This window comes from Varanus komodoensis, unplaced genomic scaffold (assembly GCF_004798865.1).
Source record: "Varanus komodoensis strain SLA01 unplaced genomic scaffold, ASM479886v1 scaffold29_1, whole genome shotgun sequence".
Lineage (NCBI taxonomy): Eukaryota > Metazoa > Chordata > Lepidosauria > Squamata > Varanidae > Varanus > Varanus komodoensis.
The window spans coordinates 5735493-5758686 of NW_025335759.1; the positions used below are offsets into that span (position 1 = coordinate 5735493).

The following is a 23194-nucleotide window of genomic DNA, read 5'->3' on the forward strand; positions in this document are numbered from 1 at the left end:
TACAAATGTATTCACTTTGTGCCAGGTGTTCACAAAGAGGTAGATGCCAAGCATGTTTTTCTGGAGAGAGCATTCTGAAGATGAGGACAATTCTTGAGGAAGCCCTTTCCCCAGTACTCAGCTCAGACATGGAAGCGGAACACAGAGAAGGGTCCAGATAGGTGACTTGACAGCAATCCATCTGTATACCACAACCATCGTCCAAGTGCCTCTTCTGAAGGAGGCTCAGAAAGTAGCAAGAAAGGGCAGGGCATTCTCAGTGGTGACTCCTGATTAAAATGCTGTTCTCACTGAGGCCTCCCTGAAACCAACATTTTCATCTTTTTTGTGCCAGAGTAAGACTTTGCTCTGTTCCCATTCATCTGATGATATGTGATGAAGCTTTGAATGTTAGATGCTTTATTTGGGTCCTGGTATTTTGTTTTAACTACTACTTTTTTGCTGGTTTTTGTTAAAAAAAATTAATTTCAGCATCTGTTGTATGTTGGGATTTAATTTTTGTGAAACACCCAGAGAAATTTTTGCTATTAGACAGAATAGAAAGTCGATGAGGAGATGAATCATGTCCAAGAATCTGTTGTGTAGAATTAAAATCATAAATCTACACTGAAAATGTTGCTTCAAACATGTAAGAACTTAGGAATACCTTTGCAGAATTGGTTACAAGGATGTCACAAGTGTGCGTTCAGAAATGTTTCTGCATTCCAGTGGCAGGTAAGTTTCGTAACATCAGTGTCCCATTCATGCCTTTTTGCCACCTTCACCATGAGTAGCAATCGTGAGAAGTCAATTATCCAATTCAGCCTGTATTGACCAAGAAGGCCAGGGAATGGGATGAAAAACAACCTCTCGTGACTAAGGCTGTTTCACAAATCTTTCATGACGTTGCAGTTGCAATTCTTTGCCCCTTTAGACAAAGCAATTATGATTACACGGTGGTTGTTTTGTAAGTTGGCTATTTAAGGCTTGCCAAAACTGATTTGCATAGAATTAGTGCATGCTAATGTGTGTATATAGCAAGGCAAATTTAGATGTCTTTGTAATGTGAACAGAAATGCACACAGCAGTGTGGCAAACTGATTAAGCAACCTGTGTGGTGATGCCTGGGCGCAACAGTTCTGCTGTGATTTGGACAGGCATCCCTTCAAACAGAGGACTGTCCTCTGAGAATGAGGAAATACGGCCACCCTAGCTCATGAATCACTTGTGGGAGCAGAGCTCAGTCATCTCAATCTTGTGTGCAGTCCCAGACCTGCTATCCAGCACTGTGCCAGGCTCTTGCCAAGTTCTTGCACTCCTACTTTAAACACCCAAGAACCGTGATGGGTTTTGTGAATGGGTTTGAGATCATGCTATGGGCTTAATATGAGCTGCTTCTGTCAGTAACCTAATACTTGTGAAGACACCCGGGCAAACAAATGCACCCTTCCTCAACTTTACCCAATGGGAGGACCTAGTTTGACACGTCTCGGCCCTTACAAAGTGAAAAACAAAATCAGAAGACAAAATCTCTCTTTGTAGCTACATTGCTCCATCAAAATGCCTCGAGCTTAATCTCACTTCTTGCCCATCCCCGTGTTCTGTTTCCATTGTTTGGTAGTTCTGTCGCAACCTCTTGCTCTTTAAATAACTTGAGTGCTTTCTTAAAACTGGGCTAAGCTGATGCTTAATACTACAACCTGGCAATAAAACCAGTTCCTATTATCTCCAGCCAGCAAGCCTATGCTGGGGCTGGTGGGAATAGCAGCCCAACACACTGGGAGAGCATCAGCTTGCCGGGGGAGGGGGGGTCTACACAATATTGCAGTACAACGGGTGCTGGCAAGCAGGTCAGCCCTGGTGTGTGTGTGTATGTGTGTGTGTGTAACTGGGGGGAGGGGAAGCTGGGTGATTTATATTGGCTCATATAGCTCAGATCTCAAATTTGCCCTGGCTCAGGTAAGCATGTTTTTCTGGCCCTGCTACCTGAGATCTGGCTTAACTGGAGATGCCAGAGACAGCCTGGCCCCAGCTGAGAGCCACAGTTTTACGGTAAGGCAGCCCGTTGGGACGGGGGGGGGGGTTAAAGGAAAACAGATGGAACATAAATACCGCTTGCCTAATTGTGCTTTATTTTTGTGGTGGTTGGGACGGCATTGGGGGGGGGGGGGGTAATCCTGCCTGCAAATTCTTCATTACAAGCAAGGTCATGTAAAAGGTCCCGGGTTCTGTCTGTCTCTGGCATCTCCAGGGGAGGCTGAAAAATTGCTGCTGCGAGTCGGTGCCATCAGTCCTGAGCCACAGGGATGGGTGTGACTTCATGTAAGGCAGCCTCTCAGGCAGAGGGTTTGCCGATCTCTCCAGGGAGGGGCCGTGGCTTTGGAAGGAGAGAAGCTTCTCTGTGCACAGAAGGCCTTACAGTTGCTCCCCGGCTAGGAAGGATGCCTTCCTGAAGCCTGGGAGAGCCCTGCAGGGTAGATAACCTTCCCCAGACATGTGCCTCCAATCCATCAGTGGCTTTCTGCGGGAGATTTCCTGCTGGTCTTGTGGGAGTGGGCATCCAACTCACCGCATATCAGCATAGGGGCTGGCTGTGCTCCACCACCTCTTCCTCAGTTGACATGTTCCTGGGGGGGGGGGGAGTGCGCTGGTGCCACCGGGGAGGCCAGAGAGGGGAACGATGGCTCAGCGGGAGCCACACTGTGCTAATGTTAGTATTTTGTTCTTTTGCTGGCATTTTTTGTTGCCCTGTTTCTGGTTGTTTTGCAGAATTTTCATCGTTTTGGTACTGTGGAAACTAATACTTGGAGTACTGTATTATGTGCATGGTGCTTTTTGTTTCTCCTTCAGTGGGCCCTGAGGTGGTTTTCCTGTTTTTACCGGTCCCCAGCTGTGGAAAGGTTGAAAACCACCGCTTTAGCCGTATTAGACTATGATCCCATCATCCACAGCCAGCACTGGCCGTGGCTGGTCAGGAGCAATGGGTGTTGTAGTCCAATGCATCTGGTGGGCCCCTGATTGAGGCAGTCCAGTGTAGACACTGCTGAGCACTTGGTGGGTGTCCCATGGGGAGCTGGCTGTGCGTACACAGGGGCCAGTCCTGGACTAGACGGTCCCTTGCCCTGACCGGCAGGGCTCTTCTTACGTTCTTGCGTACCAGGTGAAGCAATGGCCTGCCCGGTGGACAGCAGCTTCTAGGCTCCCATGACCTTATGCATCCAAAGCATGTTACCTGACAAAAACCCTTATAGAAGTAGGAGAAGAGAGATGTCAGGAAGAGCACCTCATTTCTGTAAGTCTGAGAACCAGTTTTTGAGGGTATGGATAACTTTCCTCAGAAAAAGTTTTCAGACCGGGTGATTGTACATGACAGACAAGGGAGTAACAGATGGCAAATGTAGACTCTGGCTCCATTGCAGTGCCTCTTTCAGTGATCCATTGCTCTGAGTAGACCTTTCACATCCCCTTATGGCAGGGAACCGGTGGTCTTCCAGAGGTGTTGCTCATGGTGCTGCAGGCCCAAATCGCTCACCTTTGTCAGCATTTCTTTCCCAGTTCTGCTGGCAAAGTATCTTGGAAGCCAGTTGTGCTTTGGCTATTGTGTAATACAATAGGTTTGTATGCCTGAAATGCAATACCAGGAAAAAGTATCATGGTATCTCAGATTAACAGAGCCACCTTCTGGATGTTGCCAGTAATGCCTCATGACCCTTTGAAGGAAGATTTTAACATCCTAAGAAAAGAACAGCCCTGCTGGATCAGACTGGAGGCCCATCTAGTCCATCACTCTGTCCACACAGTGGGAAACCAGCTGCCCACAGGATCCTCCAGCAGGACGGGTGCAAGGCCTCCCCCTGCCCAAGCTCCTCAGCAACTGGTGCATGCAGGCATGCCGCCTCTGGTGAAGGAGGGAGCACATAGCCAAGAAGCCTAGTAGCCACTGATAGCCTCCTCCTCCATGAATCTGTCCAAGCCCCTTTTAAAGCCACCAAGATTGGTGGCCATCACTACTTCCCATGGCAGTGAATTCCATGGTTTATACTTTGTGTGAAGAAGTACTTCCATGTGGGATGGAAACGCACGTTTGTCAGGAAGACCTGGGGACTTGTCAGGTCCGCTGTCTCCCTAGAGCACAGACTGGTGATATAACTGAGAAATGCATCCCACCGGCATGTATCCCTTCCTTCTTGACACTGCCAAGCGGAGATTTAAAGAAATTGCATCAGACTTTGAACTGTAGCGAGGAAAAGACGATCTTTGGGGCCCAGATAGTTTTCTGCAACTGGACAGTCATCTGAGAGGGATGGTTTAACTGGGAGACCTGCCCTGAGAAGGAGTTGGATGGCTCTCTGGCCCTTTCCAACTCTACTTTTCTATGATCTGTCTTAAACTTCCCACCAATCAGCTTCATGGGATGACCCCACATTTAAGTGTTACGGGACCCTCTCCACTTCCTCCGCACCATGCCTTAAACACCTCTATCACGTTTCCCCCTTTTTCTAAGCTTAACAGTCCCAGTTGCTGGAGCTCCCCCCCCCCCCATAGGGGAGTTGCTCAGACCCTTCCATCATTTTCAGCGTCATCAAAGTGGCTGTTGCCATTCTTAATGTTCTTAAGCCTCTCGATGTAAGACGATGCAAATTTCAGGATACACAGAACTCACCAGGTCTGTTGCAAAGCTTTCTGTGACCAGAAAAATTGCATAGGAAGGGTTCCTCAAAGTGAAAGGTGGATCTTCCTACTGAGCTGAGGACACTTGCTCTCTGTCCTGGATTATTATTATTTTATTATTATTATTTAAGGAACTTCTATGCCGCCCCATTCACCGAAGCCTCGGGGCGGCTCATGACATAAATAAACAACATCCTATAAAACAATATAATTTAACAGTATAAATTAAGTCGCCCTGGCCAAAGAATAAAATGAATAAATAATATTAACAATTAAAATAACGTTTGAATAAAAAGGTCTTTGCCTGGCACCAAAAAACAAATAACGACAGCGCCAGGCGGACCTCTCTGGGGAGCGCATTCCATAGATTGGGCGCCACCGCAGAGAAAGCCCTCCTCCGAGTACCTACCCTCCTAATGTCCTTCACGGAGGGTTCCCGGAGAAGGGCCTCTCCCGCTGATCTCAAGGGGTGGGAGGGCATATATGGACGCAAGTGCTCCTTCAGGTACCCAGGACCCAAGCCGTTTAGGGCTTTATAGGTCATCACCAACACCTTGAATTGGGCCCAGACTTTAATGGGAAGCCAGTGAAGCTGCATGCTGAGGCCAAACTGGGGACTTTCTGCATGGAAAGCACCTGCTTTACCCCTGACACAGGCCCCTGCAGCTGTTCATTTGTCCTTGGTATTTTAATTTTTATTTAGGTATGTATCCCCCCTAAATTCTCAGGCAGGATGGTCTGGAGTAGGTGCCTCACCAGATGTTGGGAGGCCATAGGATTGCGTCTTTCAGTTGCTGTTGCTTTACATATTGGGGCATGGTTGGCTGGGGGATCATGGGAACGGTAGTCCAACACATCTGTCAGGTGCCAGGCGGGGGAAGAGGATAGTAGGCTGTGGCCTGCTGAAGTTGGAGCCATCAGTGGTCTGTGACCTCTGCAGAACCAGGGCACGCTTAGCGTTTGGTGTTTTAGGGTCTTGTTTTCCTTTTTATCTCCCCCACAGGCACTATTAGCATCTCCTGGCCCTGTGCATTACAGCTCTCTGGACAACCTGCTGTGCAAATCAACAGCATTCTGTTCTGCATGAGCAAGGTCAAATGCTTTCCTGACTCCCAATTTTGCTAACAGCAGCAGGTTACTTATTGACTTTGTCCTCCAGCGAAAGGTCCTGAATTTTCACTGCTCCCATAGTTCACCTTTGTTAGTTTTCTGAAGCAGGGGGGTGGGGGGGAGCCAACTTTGTTGTTTTGGTTTTATTAAACGTCCTGCATGGGCAATGCAGCAGGGTAACAGCTTGGAGGGTATTTCTTGTGACACAGAAAAGAGATGAATGCCTCTTTTACAATGCCACTTGCCATCCTTGGTCTTTGGATTAGTTTATTATTAAGTCTCACCTTTCTTTCAGAAGACATTCACTGCGGCTTCCGAAATGGTAAAAGACTTTGGGACAAAAGTAAAACAGGGTTCACATGAAATTAGCAATGTTTGCTAATTTATATGAATTTCTGGTTTTGTGTGTAAATAAGCTGAGATAAATACCTGGGCATTAAAAGCGTTGCAGGATTATAATGGACAGTGATCTGAAGTTGAAGCAAGTACTCTCAGCATCTTTTGAAATATGAGTGAGCATCCAGCGTGTTAAAGGTTTGGTCCCTTCCCTTGCAGCTCACTTGAAGGGGAGAGAAGGAGGGGGCAGAAATGGAGAGAGTGGACACAGGTAGTGGAAAGAGAAAAAGGCAGCTTAGCCCCAAGTGATGCAGCTTTCGACAGGAAAATGGTTTCTCCACCTGTCTTAAGAGCCGTTTGGGACACAGCCCACTGGGTGACTGTGGGCTAGCCACAGACTTTCAGCCCAACCTCCCTCACAGGGTTGTTGTTGTTGTGAGGATAAGTTTGAGAGAAGAAGCAGACTTATGGGAGCTGCCTTGAGTTCCTTGGCAGGAAAAAAGGTGGGATATAAATATAATAATTTTTGGCATACTAATTGGGGAGGTTTAAACCATGCAACAAGCATGCTATGTGGGCATAAAGAGGGACATCTCTGCAGCTGTTTTGCATGGATCCACTGAGGAGCGTGTGCCTTTAAAAGGTGTGTGCAGTAATTTGCCAGCAGGGTCTCTGTCCCACTTACTGCCAGTCCCACAGGGCACCAGCCACCACTGGCAAGCTATTCAACATGCAATTATATAACTTTTCTTTCAATTTATTGACTTGTATAACAGCAGCTGTTTAAGGCAGGTTGGCAGCATGATCTCCATTCTGCTGATGGGGTGGGAAGTGGGTCTGAGCTTGAGAGAGTAGCTTTCTTAAGAATGCTTGGAGTTCAGTTCTATGTATTTTTACTAAGTATATAGTGTTCTCTTCTTAGAAAATGTAAGGCATAAGCAAAATTCCACTGGGAACTTTCAGATCGGTCAGTTTCTTACACACTGATCTTACCTGGGAGTAACCTCAATGGCGCTTACTTCTGAGTAAATATTCCTAGATTTGTCCAGTTGGCCACTATGAAAGTGTCAGGACTGATTTAGGCTACAATCTGTATGCTCTTACCTGGAAGTAAGTCCCTTTGGATTTAGTAGCACTTCCGAGTAGATATACACAGGAATCTGTGGTTAGAAATAGTGTTATTTAGCCAACCTGGTTTGCAGCCTAATATTTATTTTCAGAGAGAGAGAGAGCGAGCGCGCACGCGAGAGAGAAAATAAAAACCCTAAAGGCATGGTTGGTATGTGAGTCATACATTTTTTTAAGATTTGCAGTTGGCAAGGATTCCAAAGTATTCAAAGGAGAAAGTTCATTTGCAGAGTTGTGTTTTTATTTTTGTGGGTGAAGCAACTGTGAATCTCCTAAGTCAACCTGGATGGAAAATAGCTCACCTGCCGTTACTTCTTGGAGCATTCATGCCAAGGATTGTGCTGTGTAATTTAAGTCTAAAGTTCTAACCCTTGCAATAGTTTCAAAGGGAGAGAGATGCCCTTTGTCTCAGAATTTTACGGTCAGCTCGTAGCTCTTCCAAACTGCCATTCTTGGTATCTTTTAACATCACAGTTACTGATGAGGACAGAAGCTTAAGTGTTTAGCACTGCATATATGTTGAAATGACTTCGGTGTTTGTCTTTCTTATCACACACCTACGCACACATTTCAAATAACCAAGTACCAGTTGTTAGTAGTACAGGCTAAATTATCCTGAAAAGTGGAGGCTTCAGGGGTGATGCTAAGCATCAAAATTATCCAGGGGGGCTCAAGCCCACGGGACCAACCCCCACAAATTCCCATATCCTAATTAACATATGCTGGAAAGTGGGTGTCCCCCCTGTCTCTGCCCCTCTGTCTTTTAAGGATCCAGTTTCTTAAGGCCACTCCTATTTGTAAAAAGGGGTGCGTGGTTGGAGAGAAGAAGGCATTCGTTTTCAGAAAATAAACTTCAGGCAGAATGATTGAAGGAAGGATGAGCAGCAGGAAGTGAAACACTCGTGGGCGAATGGCCGGCTGGTCCAGGAGGCTCCTTTGCAGCAGAGATCAAGGCTCCCGTCCCTTTCTTTCGACACGTGCCCCTCGACAGCAGAGCGATGGGGCTCCAGCCCCCTAACATCGCTGCTGCCGCAGTAAATTTGTTGATAGCTCCGCCGTCAAGTCGACTCGATTTATGGCGACCTTATGAAAGGAACCCTCCCAAATGTCTTGCCCTTGACAGCCCCGCTCGGCTCTTCTGAATTCAGGGCTGTGGTTTCCTTTATGGAGCCCACCGATCGTGTGCCCATATGATAAACTTGCTCTGCTATTAATGTTAATATTATCTTTAAACACCTTAGAAGATTCTTGGTGGTCTTCACGCATGCTGATGATAGTTCTTATCAGCGACGAAATCAGGGAAGAGCTGTGCCTTATACTGGAACAGATCAATAGACAATCTCTCTCTCTCTTTTGTGTAAAGTCGGCCTCGTGCCGTCTTCGGCCAGCCCAACCTCCCTGCAAGGAGCGCCCCTCCCCCCGAAAAAAGGTTTCTTCCGTGCTCGGACAAGAAGGCGTCTCCCCGCTTGACCTCACCTGTCTTCAGCCCTTGGTCTCCCCCGGCCCACCTCCCGGTGGGGACTACAAGTCCCGTCATGCCGCGCGCGCCTACCCTCTCCCAAGAACGGGGCTTCCGGCGGTGACGGCGCGGGGACCTTCAGCCTCCGAGGGACTCACAAGCGGCGGCGGCGGCGGCGGGTGAAGTGAGCTGGAGGAAGGAGAGGAGGAAGGAAGGGAGAGGAGAAGAAGGAGAGGAGAGGGAGATCCAGCCAGCCAGCCAGCCAGCCAGCAGTCAGCCAGGTGAGGAGGTGCTGCTGTCTCCGCTCAGGTGTGCGAACAGCGAACAACTTTAGTCGATACTTACCTCTTGCTCTCCCCCCCCATGCAAACCGGGGGGGCTCTTGCAGACTCCCCCTGAAGTTCGGCTCCGTGGGGCACGCGCCCTCCCGAGCACGTACCTTTTCACCCTGCCCTCCTGTGCAGCTGCTTTCTCTCCACTTCCCTCTTCGAAGGTACTCCCCCTACCCCGACTTAATGCGCTTCCAGACTCTTTTCTCCACCAGGTGCTTCTCATCGCATTCTTTGGAGCCCCTTCCTTTAATCCCCTCTCTCAGCTCTGGGCCCCCTCCCATTGCTGTCCGTCCGTCTGTATTCTAAATGAGTTCAGCCCGGCCCCCGTTTTAAGGGCAGCATCTCGCTTCTGCGTCTCCTTGCCGTTAGGGGATCTACCCGCAATTGCCTCCTGCTTTTCTTTCGCCCCCCTCCCGTCCTCTTGACTTGGGCTGTAGTATTTTTTCAAGCATGCGGGTACCCTGCCTTCCCCCCAGGGTCTCTCCCTACAGGACTTTCCTGTTGAGCGGTCAGTAAAATATTAGACTCGAGAGTTGTGCTTGCTTGGATTTGCTTTCGGTATTGTGGATGTAACTCTGCAGACCTGCCTGTGCAGGAGGATGAGAAGCGAGCCGTTAAATTCTTGTTCAAAGTCCCCCAGTGAATCGCGTGTTGTGATGTGGTTGCTGTTCTGCGCTTCATAAATCAGCAATTGATGTAGCTGACTTGATTTTTAAAATATCTTTTTGAGTGGACCTGAGCATGTTTGTAGTTCCTAAAAAATGATGAGATGGGTGTTAAAGGAACAAGTGAAGGAACCTGTCTAAGACAAGTCTTTGGATTCTTTCTCTCCAATTACTTTAAGGAAGGAGATTAGCAGCTGCCCCAAGCCTTGGAAGAGGCACCACACGAATTTTAAAAGAAAATTCTTATAATGTTGGATCAGACTTGATTGCTCAGAATCTGTCATAAAACAATTAGCTAGTAAAAAGTTTGTTGTTGTCTAGTTATGTGAAAAACCAGTTGTGCAGTTGTATTATTGATCAGCAAGTTTTGGGAAAGCTGTTCTCTTGATTATGGGGTTTCCGTCAATGGTATTTTGGAAAGTCTAACCCCATCCACTTGTACAGCTTTCTTTGTCTGGCTGCATTTTATCTCCCTGTGTCTGCTTTTGCCTGGTTGTTCCCTAACCCAGATGTTGCCAGCCTGTCCAACTGCTTTGTTACCCAATAACCTGTCCAAACTTAGTTAAGATAACCCAGCCCACAACTGGGGCATTGCTGCTCTTACATCACTGTGGAGGAACTGTGCCTTCCAGTCATTTGCATCTAAGATTAGTTTCTTGAATCTTCTTCTCCGCTTGGGAAGTGTCCTCATTCTCCAAGTGCTGAATTAGGAAGAATATTCTAAATGTCTAAAGAAATAGGGCCACTTAAAGTGTGTTACTTGACATATCCTGAGTTAACTTTCTTCTTTTCCTTTATGTAGTATGCTTGGCTGTAAATTCTGCTAAAAACGTGTTATTGCTATTGACTTTCTTCATATTCCTCCTTTCTTTTCCTGATTATTTCACATCTCATCTGATTAACCCTTAATTCCCCGTCTCCCTGCCTGTTTCCTTCGAATGGAATTGTTGTACTGTTTTTGGTTGTGTCTGGGTGCCAGCTCTGTACTGCACTTGAAGTATCTCACACATAGAACGGGAGGAAAATGCTTTGCTGTTAGGAAGAATGAATACATGTCAAGAGCCTTCCTGAAAGTTCTCCCCCTCCCATCCCAGTCCTTCTGTGTTTTCAGCTTGTTGCCAAAATATGGGAAGTAAGTCCAAGTTGGGCTGATGGTTACAGTGTTACTGTTTATAATTTTGTGAAAAAGAAAGTAAATGTTTTCTATAAAATGAAGAGAATGCTTGTAAAATAAGTCAGATGAATTGCCCTGTGTTTTGAATATCAAGATTGTAAATAATTGTAGTGATTCTTCCATGTTAGCTTGATTCACTGTGGTTCTAACTAGTAAGACAAGTGTAGATCTTCAATTAGAATCCCACAGGAATCATTAAGTGAGAGTGTTGTTTGGTGCAGAGGAGCTGGGCTGCATATATTGTGAATTGATCTTTATTTCCAAGCCTTTCAGATTAGTAGTTTGTGATTACACAGTTTTTCTACTTTCTTCAATCAGCAGATAAATTAATCTGTACTTTAATTTGTAATCTTGGGAGGCAAATCGCTTCTAATGTGCTAAATATATGTCTTGATGGTATGCCACTGTTGTAGATTCCCCCATACTGACCTGGCTTTGCTGCAAGTTATGTTAAGGTATTAAGTGGTATTACTCAGATGCTATTAATTTGAAAGAAGTTCTTTGTTAAGTCTGCAGCAGCAAATACAATAAACTCTATAAATTTTTAGAGACATCTGATGTTTGGAGACATTCATCAGAAAAGTAGTCCAGGGCCCCACTGAAGAATGAGTGGGGGAACCCATGCTTTTGAAATCAATGAAGTAGTACATGTGACCATTTAAAAGGATTAAGATCAGTCTAGACTGTAAAATCAGTGAGTTGTATGGTTAGACCCTAGAATTATCTAAGTGCAAATTTATAGTGACAAGACTCAAAAGAATTCAACATTTTTCATAGTTGAGCTAAAATAAAGCTTCTGTGCCATCAATTTGTTCTTAACACAGTGTAGTTGATGCAAAGCAAAAGATAGCATAAACTTTATGAATCTAGGCAGCACAGAGTGATACAACTGCATCTTAGCCTGTAAATCACAGTAGTTTCCCTGTAAATCTTCAGGAAGTAGTAGCTCTTTAGTACAAAAAGCAGTGTGAGAGCCTGTACCACATATTTGTTTACTTGAAATCCTTACACACTTCCAAAATGAGCACACAGCAGCTTGCAAATGCTAATAAAACAAGCACAAAACCTTAAAATCACAAGAAAACAAGGTAATGTTCAACAATCATCTAACCTAAAAGTGCAAAACTAACATGGCAAACAAGAGTTCTTTTGCTCCTGTTGTGCTCACTCCCATTCTGTGTTAATATCATACTCTTATATAGACAACAGCTGTCCTGACAGAGTAGTTATTAGAGTGTTGGGTTTAGGAACCATAACTTGGGTTCAAATGCTACTCTTTGAAGCTTTCTTGTGAGACCAAAGTCCAGCCATGTTCTTTCAGCTGTTTTGTAGGGTGGTTGTGAGGACAGAATTGAGATGTAGGGAAGGAGACAAGTTCTCTCTGGCGGAAGCTTAGGATTAAAATGTGAAATACATAAATGTGACAGGGATAGCTCAACCACAGCCAAACACTCTGAACTACTGTTGACTTTACCTGGAGAGATCTCAGTGTGTACTTGATTATCTGGGTGAAATCTGTGGGACCTGAAGATGCTTAACTTTGGCTGAATCATGTCCTCAGGATTCCTCCCCTGCCCCAGTAGACATTAAATGTATTAGAGACTTAGATTCTCTCCTTCCCTTATAACAATGCATGCCATTCTTTTGTTGAATATATTTCAAGGCACATAGACGGCAGAATGTTCTGTGGCAGCAAGAGCTTGTGCAAAGAACTTTCTCCAATGTTTATTTTTAGCTGCTAATTAGGAGCACTCACTGATTCTGAGTCCTTTGTGATAAGAGGAGTTTTCTGGGTATTGCTGTACAATAGTGATAATAGTGGGGGTGACATGAATGACTCAAGCACTAAGCAGGTTCTTTTTTTCAAATGGGTTTTTGGCTTCCTCCCTCTCTAAAAGTTAATGGCAAAAAACCTCTTCTCTTTCCTACTGAGATGCTTGCCCAGATAATCCAGTCATCTGAAAAACCACAGTCCTAGCCTTGTTTGATCTCCTAGAGAAACCTTACTCAACCTGGCTCTGTCCAGATGTTTTGGACTTCTTCTCCCATCAGCCCATGCCACCAGAAATAATAGTCGGAAACATCTGGAGAGCACCAGGCTACTTCCTGAGTGCTGGAGAATTAAAAAAAAATGCAGATTCTGTATAGCAACTTGTCACTAGATTTCTTTCTTTCTCTTCATAATTTTGAAGGGTTTGGCTGTCCCTCTCGCATACCTGCCTACTGACAGAGAACTAGCAATCTGATATGTGTTTTGCATGCCCATATTGCACCTGTATTTGGAAAGCAAGATTTCCTTCCCTTACTGTCACTTTCCACCCCGAGATTTTGAAGCAGGAGGTTAGGGCCCAGGAAGCATTTTGTGTAAGTTTTCAGACTGGAGTCATGGTGCGGTGCTCCTCCCCTGTGAGAGCGATAGGTATACTTTCACTTAATCGTTAACTAACTGTGTGTAACTTAACGTCTAATTTCAAACTCAGTGCCTGGTAAGGGTTTGAAACCCAAAGGTGGAGCTGAATACAACCAACGCTCCTTTGTTCTTGTTGCTGCTGTTAAATTGAACAGTCTCTCTTAGTTTTGTGAATGATCTTTTGCTACTTCCATTCTGCCAAAGGGTTCTTCCTGAGGCACTCTTGGAAACCTGTAACAACCTCATGCATTCTTCCAGCAACAGTCAAGAGTTGCCTTGGGGGCTGCATCTGGACTGAAAGGCTATGCATACATGTGTTTACAAAAATAAAAAAAAGAAAATTCCATTTGCTTACCACATGGGAACTACATTTACCCTACTGCTGGTTTAAATCTAGAAGCGGTTTTGGTTTTATGTGTTTGTTGTGATAATTGCAAGATTGATTGGGGGAAGGTTTAGGACAGACAGGAGAAAGTACTTTTATACACAATGTATGGTTAAATTATGTACTGCCATGGGAAGTAGCAATAGCCACCAGTCTGGAAGGATTTAAAAAGGGATTGGACAGGTTTGTGGAAGACGAGAGTATCTGTGACTACTAGCATTGCTGGCTGTGTGCCAGCTCTTTCGCCAGAGGCGGCCTGTCTAAATACACCAGTTGATTAGGAGCTTGGGCAACTGGTTTGCCCCCGTGTCTCTGGAATGCTGGACTAGATGGACCTTCGGTCTTCTCCAGCAGGGCATTTTTCTATGTTAACTGCAGTAGAGTATTTGTATGCTCTGAGAGTCATTAGGGCAGGATACATTTTTGCTACTAACTGTCTCCATAGCTTAACTAAACTTATTGTTGCAGTGCCATTCTAATCTTGACCTTAAGTAGCCTTCCTCCATTCTTAAAGGTAAATTAGAGTGAATAACTCAAAGGCAGCCACCCCTGTCCCCAGTTTCAAGGTTATGGAAAAGAACTGTGGCCATTTCAAATAAGTTCTTTTGACTTGGAATGTAGTGTTGTAGTAATTTCAGGGTGATTAACTTTACCTTGACTTCAGCCTGGCTAGGGTATTCTGTCCTACTGTCCATACAGCCCTGCCCATACTATGCATAGAGGAAAGAGGTAGGGGAGTCGAAAGATTTTTGTGGAGCTGTGAACCAGGTTGCACACTGGTTTTACTTAGTTATTCATTTAATTTCTGTGCTGCCTGACAGACAAAGGTCTCTAGAAGGCTTGATGGTATGCATCAGTCTTATGCTCATGGCAGTGTGTTGGACCAGTGATCCTTCTAGCCAAACATTCACCTGGTTCACATTTAACAGTAACCCTGCGCATGAGTTTAGTCGGGGTTGTTTTGTTGAATTGTGTATTGTTGTTGAATCACAGGATGCCAATACATATGAACTCTCCTGTGTGATTTAAATATGGGTTATTAACTATAAACAACTGAGAGGCCACAACCCAACCACCAACCCAATGCCATGGGGTTTCTCCCTGGTTTGTTCATGGGTGGCAGCCCTTAGTTAAACCATAGTGCAGAGACTGCATGTGATAACACTCGATGCAATGATAGTCATAATGTGGTTTGTCGCTAGGTGCTAAGCGCACCTTTGTCTGATAGATCCTTTTCCAGACTTGAGAGTGTTTTTCAGTATCTGATATCTTTTAAATGGAGATGCCTGAGTATGTGCAAAGTACATGCTCTATCACTGAACTATAATCCTTAACCCCTTCTCCAATATTACTCACTTATTCTCACATTTATATCCCAACAACATACCACACGTGCCTCGGCTGTACGAGATGAAATAACATGATTTGAACAGAAGAATGCTTCAGAGCGGGCAGTGGCCCTTGACTCCTGTGCATGGAATAAATGCGAAGGATCAAGGCGTATTTGCTATTTATTAATATTCCCCTATCCCACTCAGGGGACTGCAGGTGGCTCAGTGGTTCAAACTGCTGTGCTGCTGGGCTGGTTGATCAAAAGGTCGCCGGTTCGAATCTGCACAATGGAGTGAGTTCCCGGTGCTCCGTCCCAGCTCCTGCCAGCCTTGCAGTTCGAAAGCATGCAAATGCAAGTAGATAAAAAGGAACCACTTCGGTGGGCAGGTAACAGCGTCCCGTGCACTTCGGTGTTTAGTCACGCCGGCCACATGGCCACGGAGACTGTCTGCGGACAAACACTGGCTCCCTCGGCCAGGAAACGGAGATGAGCACCGCCCCCGAGAGTCAGGCATGACTGGACTTCACGTCAAGGGGAAACCTTTACCTTTACCATTTATCCCACTCAAGTTTCTTTACAAATGAGATTAAAAGCAAAATCTTGATTTAAATATAAAACCACAGCAATAAAAGAAATAAATAGCACCAACCCATTAAAACCTGTTTCAGCAACAGATCAGTTTATATGGCGAAGGCCTGCCTGAGTGAAAAGGGCTTATGTTGTGAATAATAGTGTGGTGTCGGGCACAGATCTGATGCACACAAAGGGTAGGTGGAGTGATGGTATTGGATGCAGTCTTCCTGATGGTATCAGTACCTAGAACAATATGGCAAATGTGTGTGAGCACACACAATCTACATATTAATTGGAGTTGCAAAGGTCAACGTTCAAACAAACTTCCAGCTGCTTATCCTCTGAAGCATTCAATATGCATCTTCTGCTTCTGTGCTTTTAAAGATTGTCCTGGCCCTTATCCATTTTTTTCTGCTTGCATTATTTTCTCTATGGTCTCCTGTTCTCTTCAAGGATGACATTTCCACCCATTTTCAGTGGGGCTTCCCTCATGTGTAGGGAGCTCCTGTGCTGTATGGGCTTTGTGCTGCCACCTTGCAGAGTTTAACTTTTTGGGACACCCCTTTCTTAATTCCCGGTCTTCATCCTTTCTTGCAAACTGATGGGACTATGATTTTTTTCAAAAAAAAAAAAAATAGGCATGAGAAAATCTGTCGAGTTCAGTTTTGCTCAGGTTCTCATTTGTCCTACTGCTAGGCTTCCTTTTGTCCCACTTCCGTATTTTTTAATTGGATGGTAGTTTAGAAAATGGTTTTTCAAAACATTTATATGTTTGCAAACAATGTCCATTGAAATGGAACTTTCTCCCAAACATACACATTTTTGTATACATTGCTTCAAATGTGTTCAGTGCCTACATTTTTTGTAGGCAGTGTATCACAAACTATGGAAAGTAGAGATTTCATGGTCTACCCACTTTCTGATTCTTTTTTTAGCTGTGGGGAGTGTGAATTTTCTAGAATTGCCCTGACATGTGAACTGAACAGCCTTTCCTAGCCCTAAATTCCATCCAGTCTGTTTTCCACAGGTCTGGTTGCTAGCCTGTTATTTCTTGGCCACGCTGACATTTCCCTTGGATATCCCGAGGCGTGTGGCTAGGAGCTGCCATGAGCATTTCCCGCACTGAGGCATTGTGGGAAATTAGCACCATCGCTTTAAGCTGCCCAGGACTGACGATCACTGTTACCATCGCTGGATGGGGCTTTTGTGAGCCACGGATAGAAGAGGGGAGCCTGCCCATGTGACGGTGCTTCCTCCAGTTCTAGAGTTCTGGCTTGCAGCAGTGCAAGTGTTGGTATAGCGACAGGCCTTGAATTGTGAGGCTCTCCGTTGTGCAGACCTGAGGCCCTTGCGGTGGTGGAAGTGCTGCTGACTCTTGATGCCAGGAAGGCAGGAAAGATCTGATAAAGCATTTTTACAAATGTTGCTGTTCTTTTGTGCTCGTGCCATTGGTATGTGGATTATGCAATGCAATTTGCAGTTGCTTAATTAAGACTGGGCATGCTTGCATTATTATGAGCTAATTGAGCATGTCTTTCTGAAGGTCTTACAGAGCTTCCAGCAACAGAGGATGGTTCTGGGGAATATGGGATTCTGGTTGACTTGCCATCAGCCACGGACCGTCACCATTGTGTGTATGCATATGTCCCCCTTTCTTTATGCAGAGGGGTTTGTATAGAGAAGAGCAAATGCAAAGGAATCATGGCACTACTGTCTTGTCAGTGCCTTCCCGACTGTGTGTTCAGTGTTGTACTCGCCAAAATGAAAGTGCCTTGAGGGGAACAAGAAGTGGAAAGAATCCAGTGAGGGGGCCACCCCTCCCAACTCCTGTCCAAAAAATGGGTCTAAACGGGAATAGAACTAAGTTGACTGTACCCTCCTTTCTTCCCCATTTTTGGCCAAACCCACCTGGAAGGTGAAGGTCATTTTGCTGCAAAATTGAGTACGATTTGCTGCTGAAAGAGGTCAGAGCTGATTCACAAACCAGAACCCAAAGGAACCCATGTGCACTTGGTGCTCCAGTCACATTCTGTGGGGAGCTTGTACAGGTATGGCTTAACTGCAGATTGGAGGATGTCTCTGGATATACATAGCTGTATATTCAGAGGGAAGCAATGGTACTTCAGTTTGGATAGATGGATGGATCTGTCAAGCTTGATTTCACCCAGTGTCTCATTTTTTCACTCTTAGCGTGGTTCTAGCCTGTTCTGCATCCCTTTGCAGTGGGTTCCAAATAGCTGCAATTTTGCAAGCGTGTTCCACCTAAAACAACACTGTTCTGTGTGCACTCTTTTGCAGTGTATGCTTTTTTGACACGTTTTCTCTGTATTTGCAGGCCATATTGCAACATTCTGAAATGTCAGAATGTTGCAACATGCAGTGCCAGTTCCAGAATTTTGAGGGTCGTTGGCAAGACAGTGTGGTATAGTAGTTAAAAGTGCAGGACTGGGACTCAGGCGATCTGGGTTCTGGTCCCCACTCAGCCCCGTAGCCCACTGGGTGACTGTGGGCTAGCCACAGACTTTCAGCCCAACCTACCTCACAGGGTTGTTGTTGTGAGGATAAGTTTGAGAGAAGAAGCAGACTTATGGGAGCTGCCTTGAGTTCCTTGGCAGGAAAAACGGTGGGATAAAAATATAATAAATAAATTTTGGCATACTAATTGGGGAGGTTTAAACCATGCAGCAAGCAGGCTATATGGGCATAAAGAGGGACATCTCTGCAGCTGTTTTGCTTGGATCCACTGAGGAGCATGTGCCTTTAGTAGGTGTGTGAGAAGAGGAGAATTATGGAAGCTTCCTTGAGGTCTTGGAAGGAACCAAGGTGGGATATAAATATAATAAGTAAGTGGGACACCCTCAGTGGTCTCCCTCCCTCCCTGAGTCTCTCTTCCCACCACCATTGTCACAAGCTGCTGCTGCACCTCATCTTTCTCATCTCTGCTACCCCTTGCTGGACAGGGAGCGAGCCAGCGGCATTGGCATGTCCTGTCCCTTCTCCTCACTGCCCCTGTTGTCTGTGCCGGAGCAAGTGAAAGAGCAGGGTGCAATAATGAAAGCCAGGAACGGATCCAGGGGGCCTTGGCAGGGACTGCCTGCTGTGGGGTGGGCTCGGCTCGTGGCAAGTGGCCAAGCATGCCTCTCTATGGCACCCATTCTGGGCATCTAGCTGAGTTCTGGTTTGCGTGTAGTTTTGGGAAGCAGGCATTTTGTATGTCCTCATTAACATGTCAACTGGAATAATTTCTAACCCATCCTTAGTGGCAAGTGACTTCTGTTAGTTGCAAATTGCTGTAGTGGAAGCTATTGAGAGGCAAGTGACAGGCCATTCTTGTTCTAAATAGTATGGGATGGAAGCTTGTGTTGGGGTGGGGGAATAAATTCACAACACAAGCCCAACACTTGTTTGGAAACTCTTCTGGATAACTTTATAGATTGATTTTTCTGGGTTATTTTATATGTTATCTAGCTTAGAATTTAACATCTGTGATTAACTGGGGGAAAATATATTTTCTAATGGATTCAAGTCAGTTGTCACGTTGTGCTGTGGGTGCGTGCATGGAGCTGCTGTTACAGGCCAGGACTCATCCATGTATCTGTATATGCTATGGATACCCAATTAGAGCAGCTATACTAACTGCCTGAGAGAGGAGTCTGTGAGATAACTCTTAAGGCAGGTGCATTCCCTTTTTGCATCAATAGCATGCAACCTTCCCCTAGCAAACTGAAATTGCAGAAAGAGCCAGGAGGAAGTCAATAAACACCCACTGTTCACGCTTAGGAGTGCCAGCATGCGATCTGCGATCTTCAAGATGTGCTATCTGCACGTTTGTGGAACCTCTAAGCAGGACGATAGCTTTAAGCTTAATGTATTGGCTTTTGCTGAAAAACTTGTACCTTATTGCACGGCTGTGTGTTCTTTTTCTATAGAGAGGTGACTGAAATTAAGGAGGGAAGCTGCTGTTCCTTGTTGGTGGTTGAAAACATGAAAATACGTGGAAACCAAGTGTGGAAAAGGGATCTGCTATGGCTGTGCTGACTGATATTTGAAAAGAAACTGCAATTCATGAGCATTTGTATGGCTTTTGTGTGATTCGCACCTCATCTTTTTTGAGTTATGTACCAGATCATAGTGCGTGGGTGCAATTTTCATCATGTCCCACCACGCTACCGTCAGTTATGGAAGAAAGACCCAATGTCTCAGCCAGGCCAGCGTGTCTGCAGCCTGCACAAGGAAACACATTTTAAATAAATGCCAAATGAAGCCGATGTTTTAAAGAAATGTTTCTGAGCAGTGTGTGCACCATTAAATAAATCATAGTAAGTTTTCCATAGGGAATAAATAGTGTCCAATATATATAATCCTTGCTTTTATAGCAGCCACTTCAGCAGTAGAAATCTTTTGCTGAAAGGGAAACTGCAGCTGAGTTTCAATATTAGTTTTATTGTTAAAAAAAAACCCCATTTATATCTTGTCTTCTGCCTTTTATAACCCACAAAAAAATCTTAGTTAAAAAAATCAGTGCAAGAAATTAGACAGATAAACCCATTAGAATACAAGCAGTTTACTGAGCTGGAATACCCTTCCCTTCATGGTGCCCTCCAGATGTTTGGGCTGCAGGTTCCATCACCAGCATGGCTATTTTGCGGGGCACCAGCTGGGAAAGGCTTTCTTACAGCCACCATTGAATGCTTTATGGAAGAATAATGTATTTGCAACTTAGTGGAGGGCATTCCGCAGTTCTGCCTCGAATCAGATGTTGAAGGTTTCCAGGACAACCAGCTTGGGCGTCCCCAGCACCACCTCAGGCAAAAGTTAAGAAGAAAGAAACTGTGGGGTGAGTGGTGCACTAAGGGTGCCATCTTACACATGTTTAGACAGAAAAAAGCCCCAAAAGCCCCCCCAATTCCCTGGCCCATGTACATGCCAGGCCAGTGTGCTTATTCAGGATTGAATCATCAGCGGAGACCATTCGGCCATAACTGACTTGGTATTCAGCAGCAGGACTATAAAATCCAAAGGTGTCTGATATTCTGCTTTTTAACAGGAAGACCCTCTAAGATATTGTACAGCACTTGATTAGATCGTTTGATTTTCCAATGCAATATAAACAACAATTCCTTTCCCATGCCTGTTCTCTTTCCCTGCCCATTATGTTTCCCCCGTCTTCATATAGGTTTCGTGTATATAGGTAAAATCGCTAAGCGAAAATTGGATAAATTAAACATCAAACAAATATTAGACAAATGGACCATGTCATGCGCTGCTGGATCTTGGCGAGCTGCACTGATTTCCCTGTATTAATCAGAATGTATTTTCCTTTAGTTACTTAGGACAGCATGCCTTTCCTTGGGTAGCTAGAGATCTTGAATCCCAGTGTGCATGTTTAGGGTTTTATTTGCTTTCCAGTGCTGTTGAAAAATTTGCTTAGCCATTTGTGTGGCATTGCTAAACCTTGCATATGCCTTCTGCCGAGTTACATTTACCTGGAATGTAATCTGCCAAGGCATGGGAACCTTTTATGTTGATCCAATATGCACAGAATGGTGGCAACGTAGTTCTTGGGTTAAGTGGGCTAACCCATCCTGGTACGGCTTCTTTGGTTCGCAGCGCAGCAACCCTGTGGGTGAGCAATTGGAATCTGCCTATTCAGAATAGCAGTAGCATGGCAAATCGTGGGTGAATTAACTCACAGCTTGCCCTAGTTATGCGTGAGCGTGGCTTGCAACTTTTTTTAAGACAACATGTAGGAATAAAATTTTAAACTATAGGAGATCTAAGCTGGGGGAGTGACAGCAAGGATGGTTCACTTATAATGGTCTGACCTCCCTTACCATCACCTGCCCTGTCTATCTCCCACTGGCTTCTCTTTCTACCCCTTTGAGAGAAGCCTGTATTGCTGATTGAAATTCCTTCTTCAGAGGACCAGTACCAGCCTTGGCAGCAGATACTCTGCTTTGTGTAAAGAGCTTCACTTATTTTGTTCTGGTTTGCTGTGCTGTGTTGGCTGTTGGCTACACAGACATGGAGATGGTAAAAGTCCAGCAACAATATAAAATTTCCATGTGGTTTACAGATGGTATAAAAGGCAATCAGCAGTGGAAAAGCTTCATTTTGGCAACTGAATCACAGGTCACAGACAAAATGCACACCCCGAAGCCTTTGGGATAAATAAAGATGCATTACAATGCAGAGGGCCCAGAATCTGCCCGGAATTTATTAGTCATTATGCCTGGAAAATCATCCATCCATAATGCTTCCCGAAATCTAAAATAATCCTTTTCTTTCCTTCCCTCCGTTTGTAAAAATAAAATAAAACAAAATGAGAATGCCCTTGTGTAAGTAAAAGAGTGGCTTGCCATAAGCTTTTGATAGGTTCACATTTCCAATTTAGCAAATAAGTTATGGATTATTTCCTCCCTTTGAAGGATTTATTCTGATTTGGCAGTATTAGCAACAGAGAACTAAAAACCATTTTTGAAAATCTACTTTGCTGCAGCTGAGCCTCCAGGCTGCAAAGCTGTGGCGAGTTCTCTCTGCTTGCCTGACTTGGAACCATTCCATGGGGTGCTTTGCCTGCAGTAAAAGGGGCTTGTATGTTTGGAGATGAATTGTTTGCCTGATAAATTTGGGGGCACAAGGGTAAGATCCCCCTGTTTTCCAAGGCTTTTAATCCCTTTTAAAGGTATTTTAAAAATATTTTGGTGCCTTTTGTGCTTTATTTTCCTAGTTCCTGCAATATAATTTTATCTTTTATGTCTGACATCGTTGGAACAGGTTTATATTTTATTGTGATTGGATTTGGCCAGAGAAATTTATTTTATGAGGCATTCAATAAATAAATAGAAGTGTATCTGTAAAGTAAATGCTACGTTTTTAGCCCTCGACATGTCAAGAAGAGATTGGCAACCTATTTCAGTTCAAGGGCCAGACTGACTCTGGAAAAGACCATAAAGGGCTGTCTGTCTGTAGTGGTTGGGCTCATAACCTTGACATGCTTGTGCATGAATCTGCAGGAAGAGGGGCACAGAAGTGCAGGTACGCACAGACATGCATACAAGCTCAACACACATTGTGAAGTCTGCGTTGAGAATACTCAAGCGACATTCAAAGAATAGGAAGCAGAAGGACAAAAGGAAAGCCTGCTTTTTTCAATTTTCATGTGAAACCCATGGTATCTGTATGTTCCTCACTGAGGTTCTTACATTTTTCTACATGTTTCCAATGAGGTGTAAGATGCCAATCCAATATAGGGAGCATTTGCTGGCTTGTGGTGAGTACAGAACTGCATGTTGATAAAAACTTTGTTTATAGCAGACTAATATGTGCAAAGTAATTGGTATGCTCAAGCTCAGGGTATGTATGTCCTATGAGGAAATGTATTTGACTTCATAGATCAGCTTTGCTTTGTGCTGCCGTTCAGGACTGCTGTACGTTGGACTGTAGGCCTGCCCATATGTAGCCAAAGTACAGTAGCCTCGGTTTCTTCATCTTTGTTTTCAGGACAGGTTCTGGATTGATATGATCTAAGCCCCCCCCCCCCCCCCGTTTGTCTGGTGTATTCAGGAAGCTCTCCTCCAGCACCATGTTTCAAATACATCAGTTTTTTTCACTGCCTTGCTTTCACACCCATACATAA

The 23194-nt window shown here is 44.8% G+C and overlaps 1 protein-coding gene across 5 annotated transcripts in view; it reads left to right on the top strand.

The window, feature by feature from the left end:
- The window catches only part of PHACTR4 (phosphatase and actin regulator 4), a 107362-nt gene that overhangs the window by 1588 nt on the left and 82580 nt on the right, over positions 1 to 23194 (top strand). Inside the window, exon 1 of one of the 5 annotated variants that reach the window (XM_044435120.1) lies at positions 8814 to 8964. The exons of 1 other annotated variant lie outside the window; for it this stretch is intronic. Coding sequence is in view for 2 of the 4 variants with exons in the window: in XM_044435115.1 (XP_044291050.1) it covers positions 22606 to 22828 (223 nt within the window). In the remaining 2 variants the exon portion in view is untranslated. Of the gene's footprint in view, positions 1 to 8813; positions 8993 to 18120; positions 22829 to 23194 lie in introns of those variants that run through there. 3 more of the 5 variants (XM_044435118.1, XM_044435115.1, XM_044435116.1) reach the window with 3 other exon arrangements.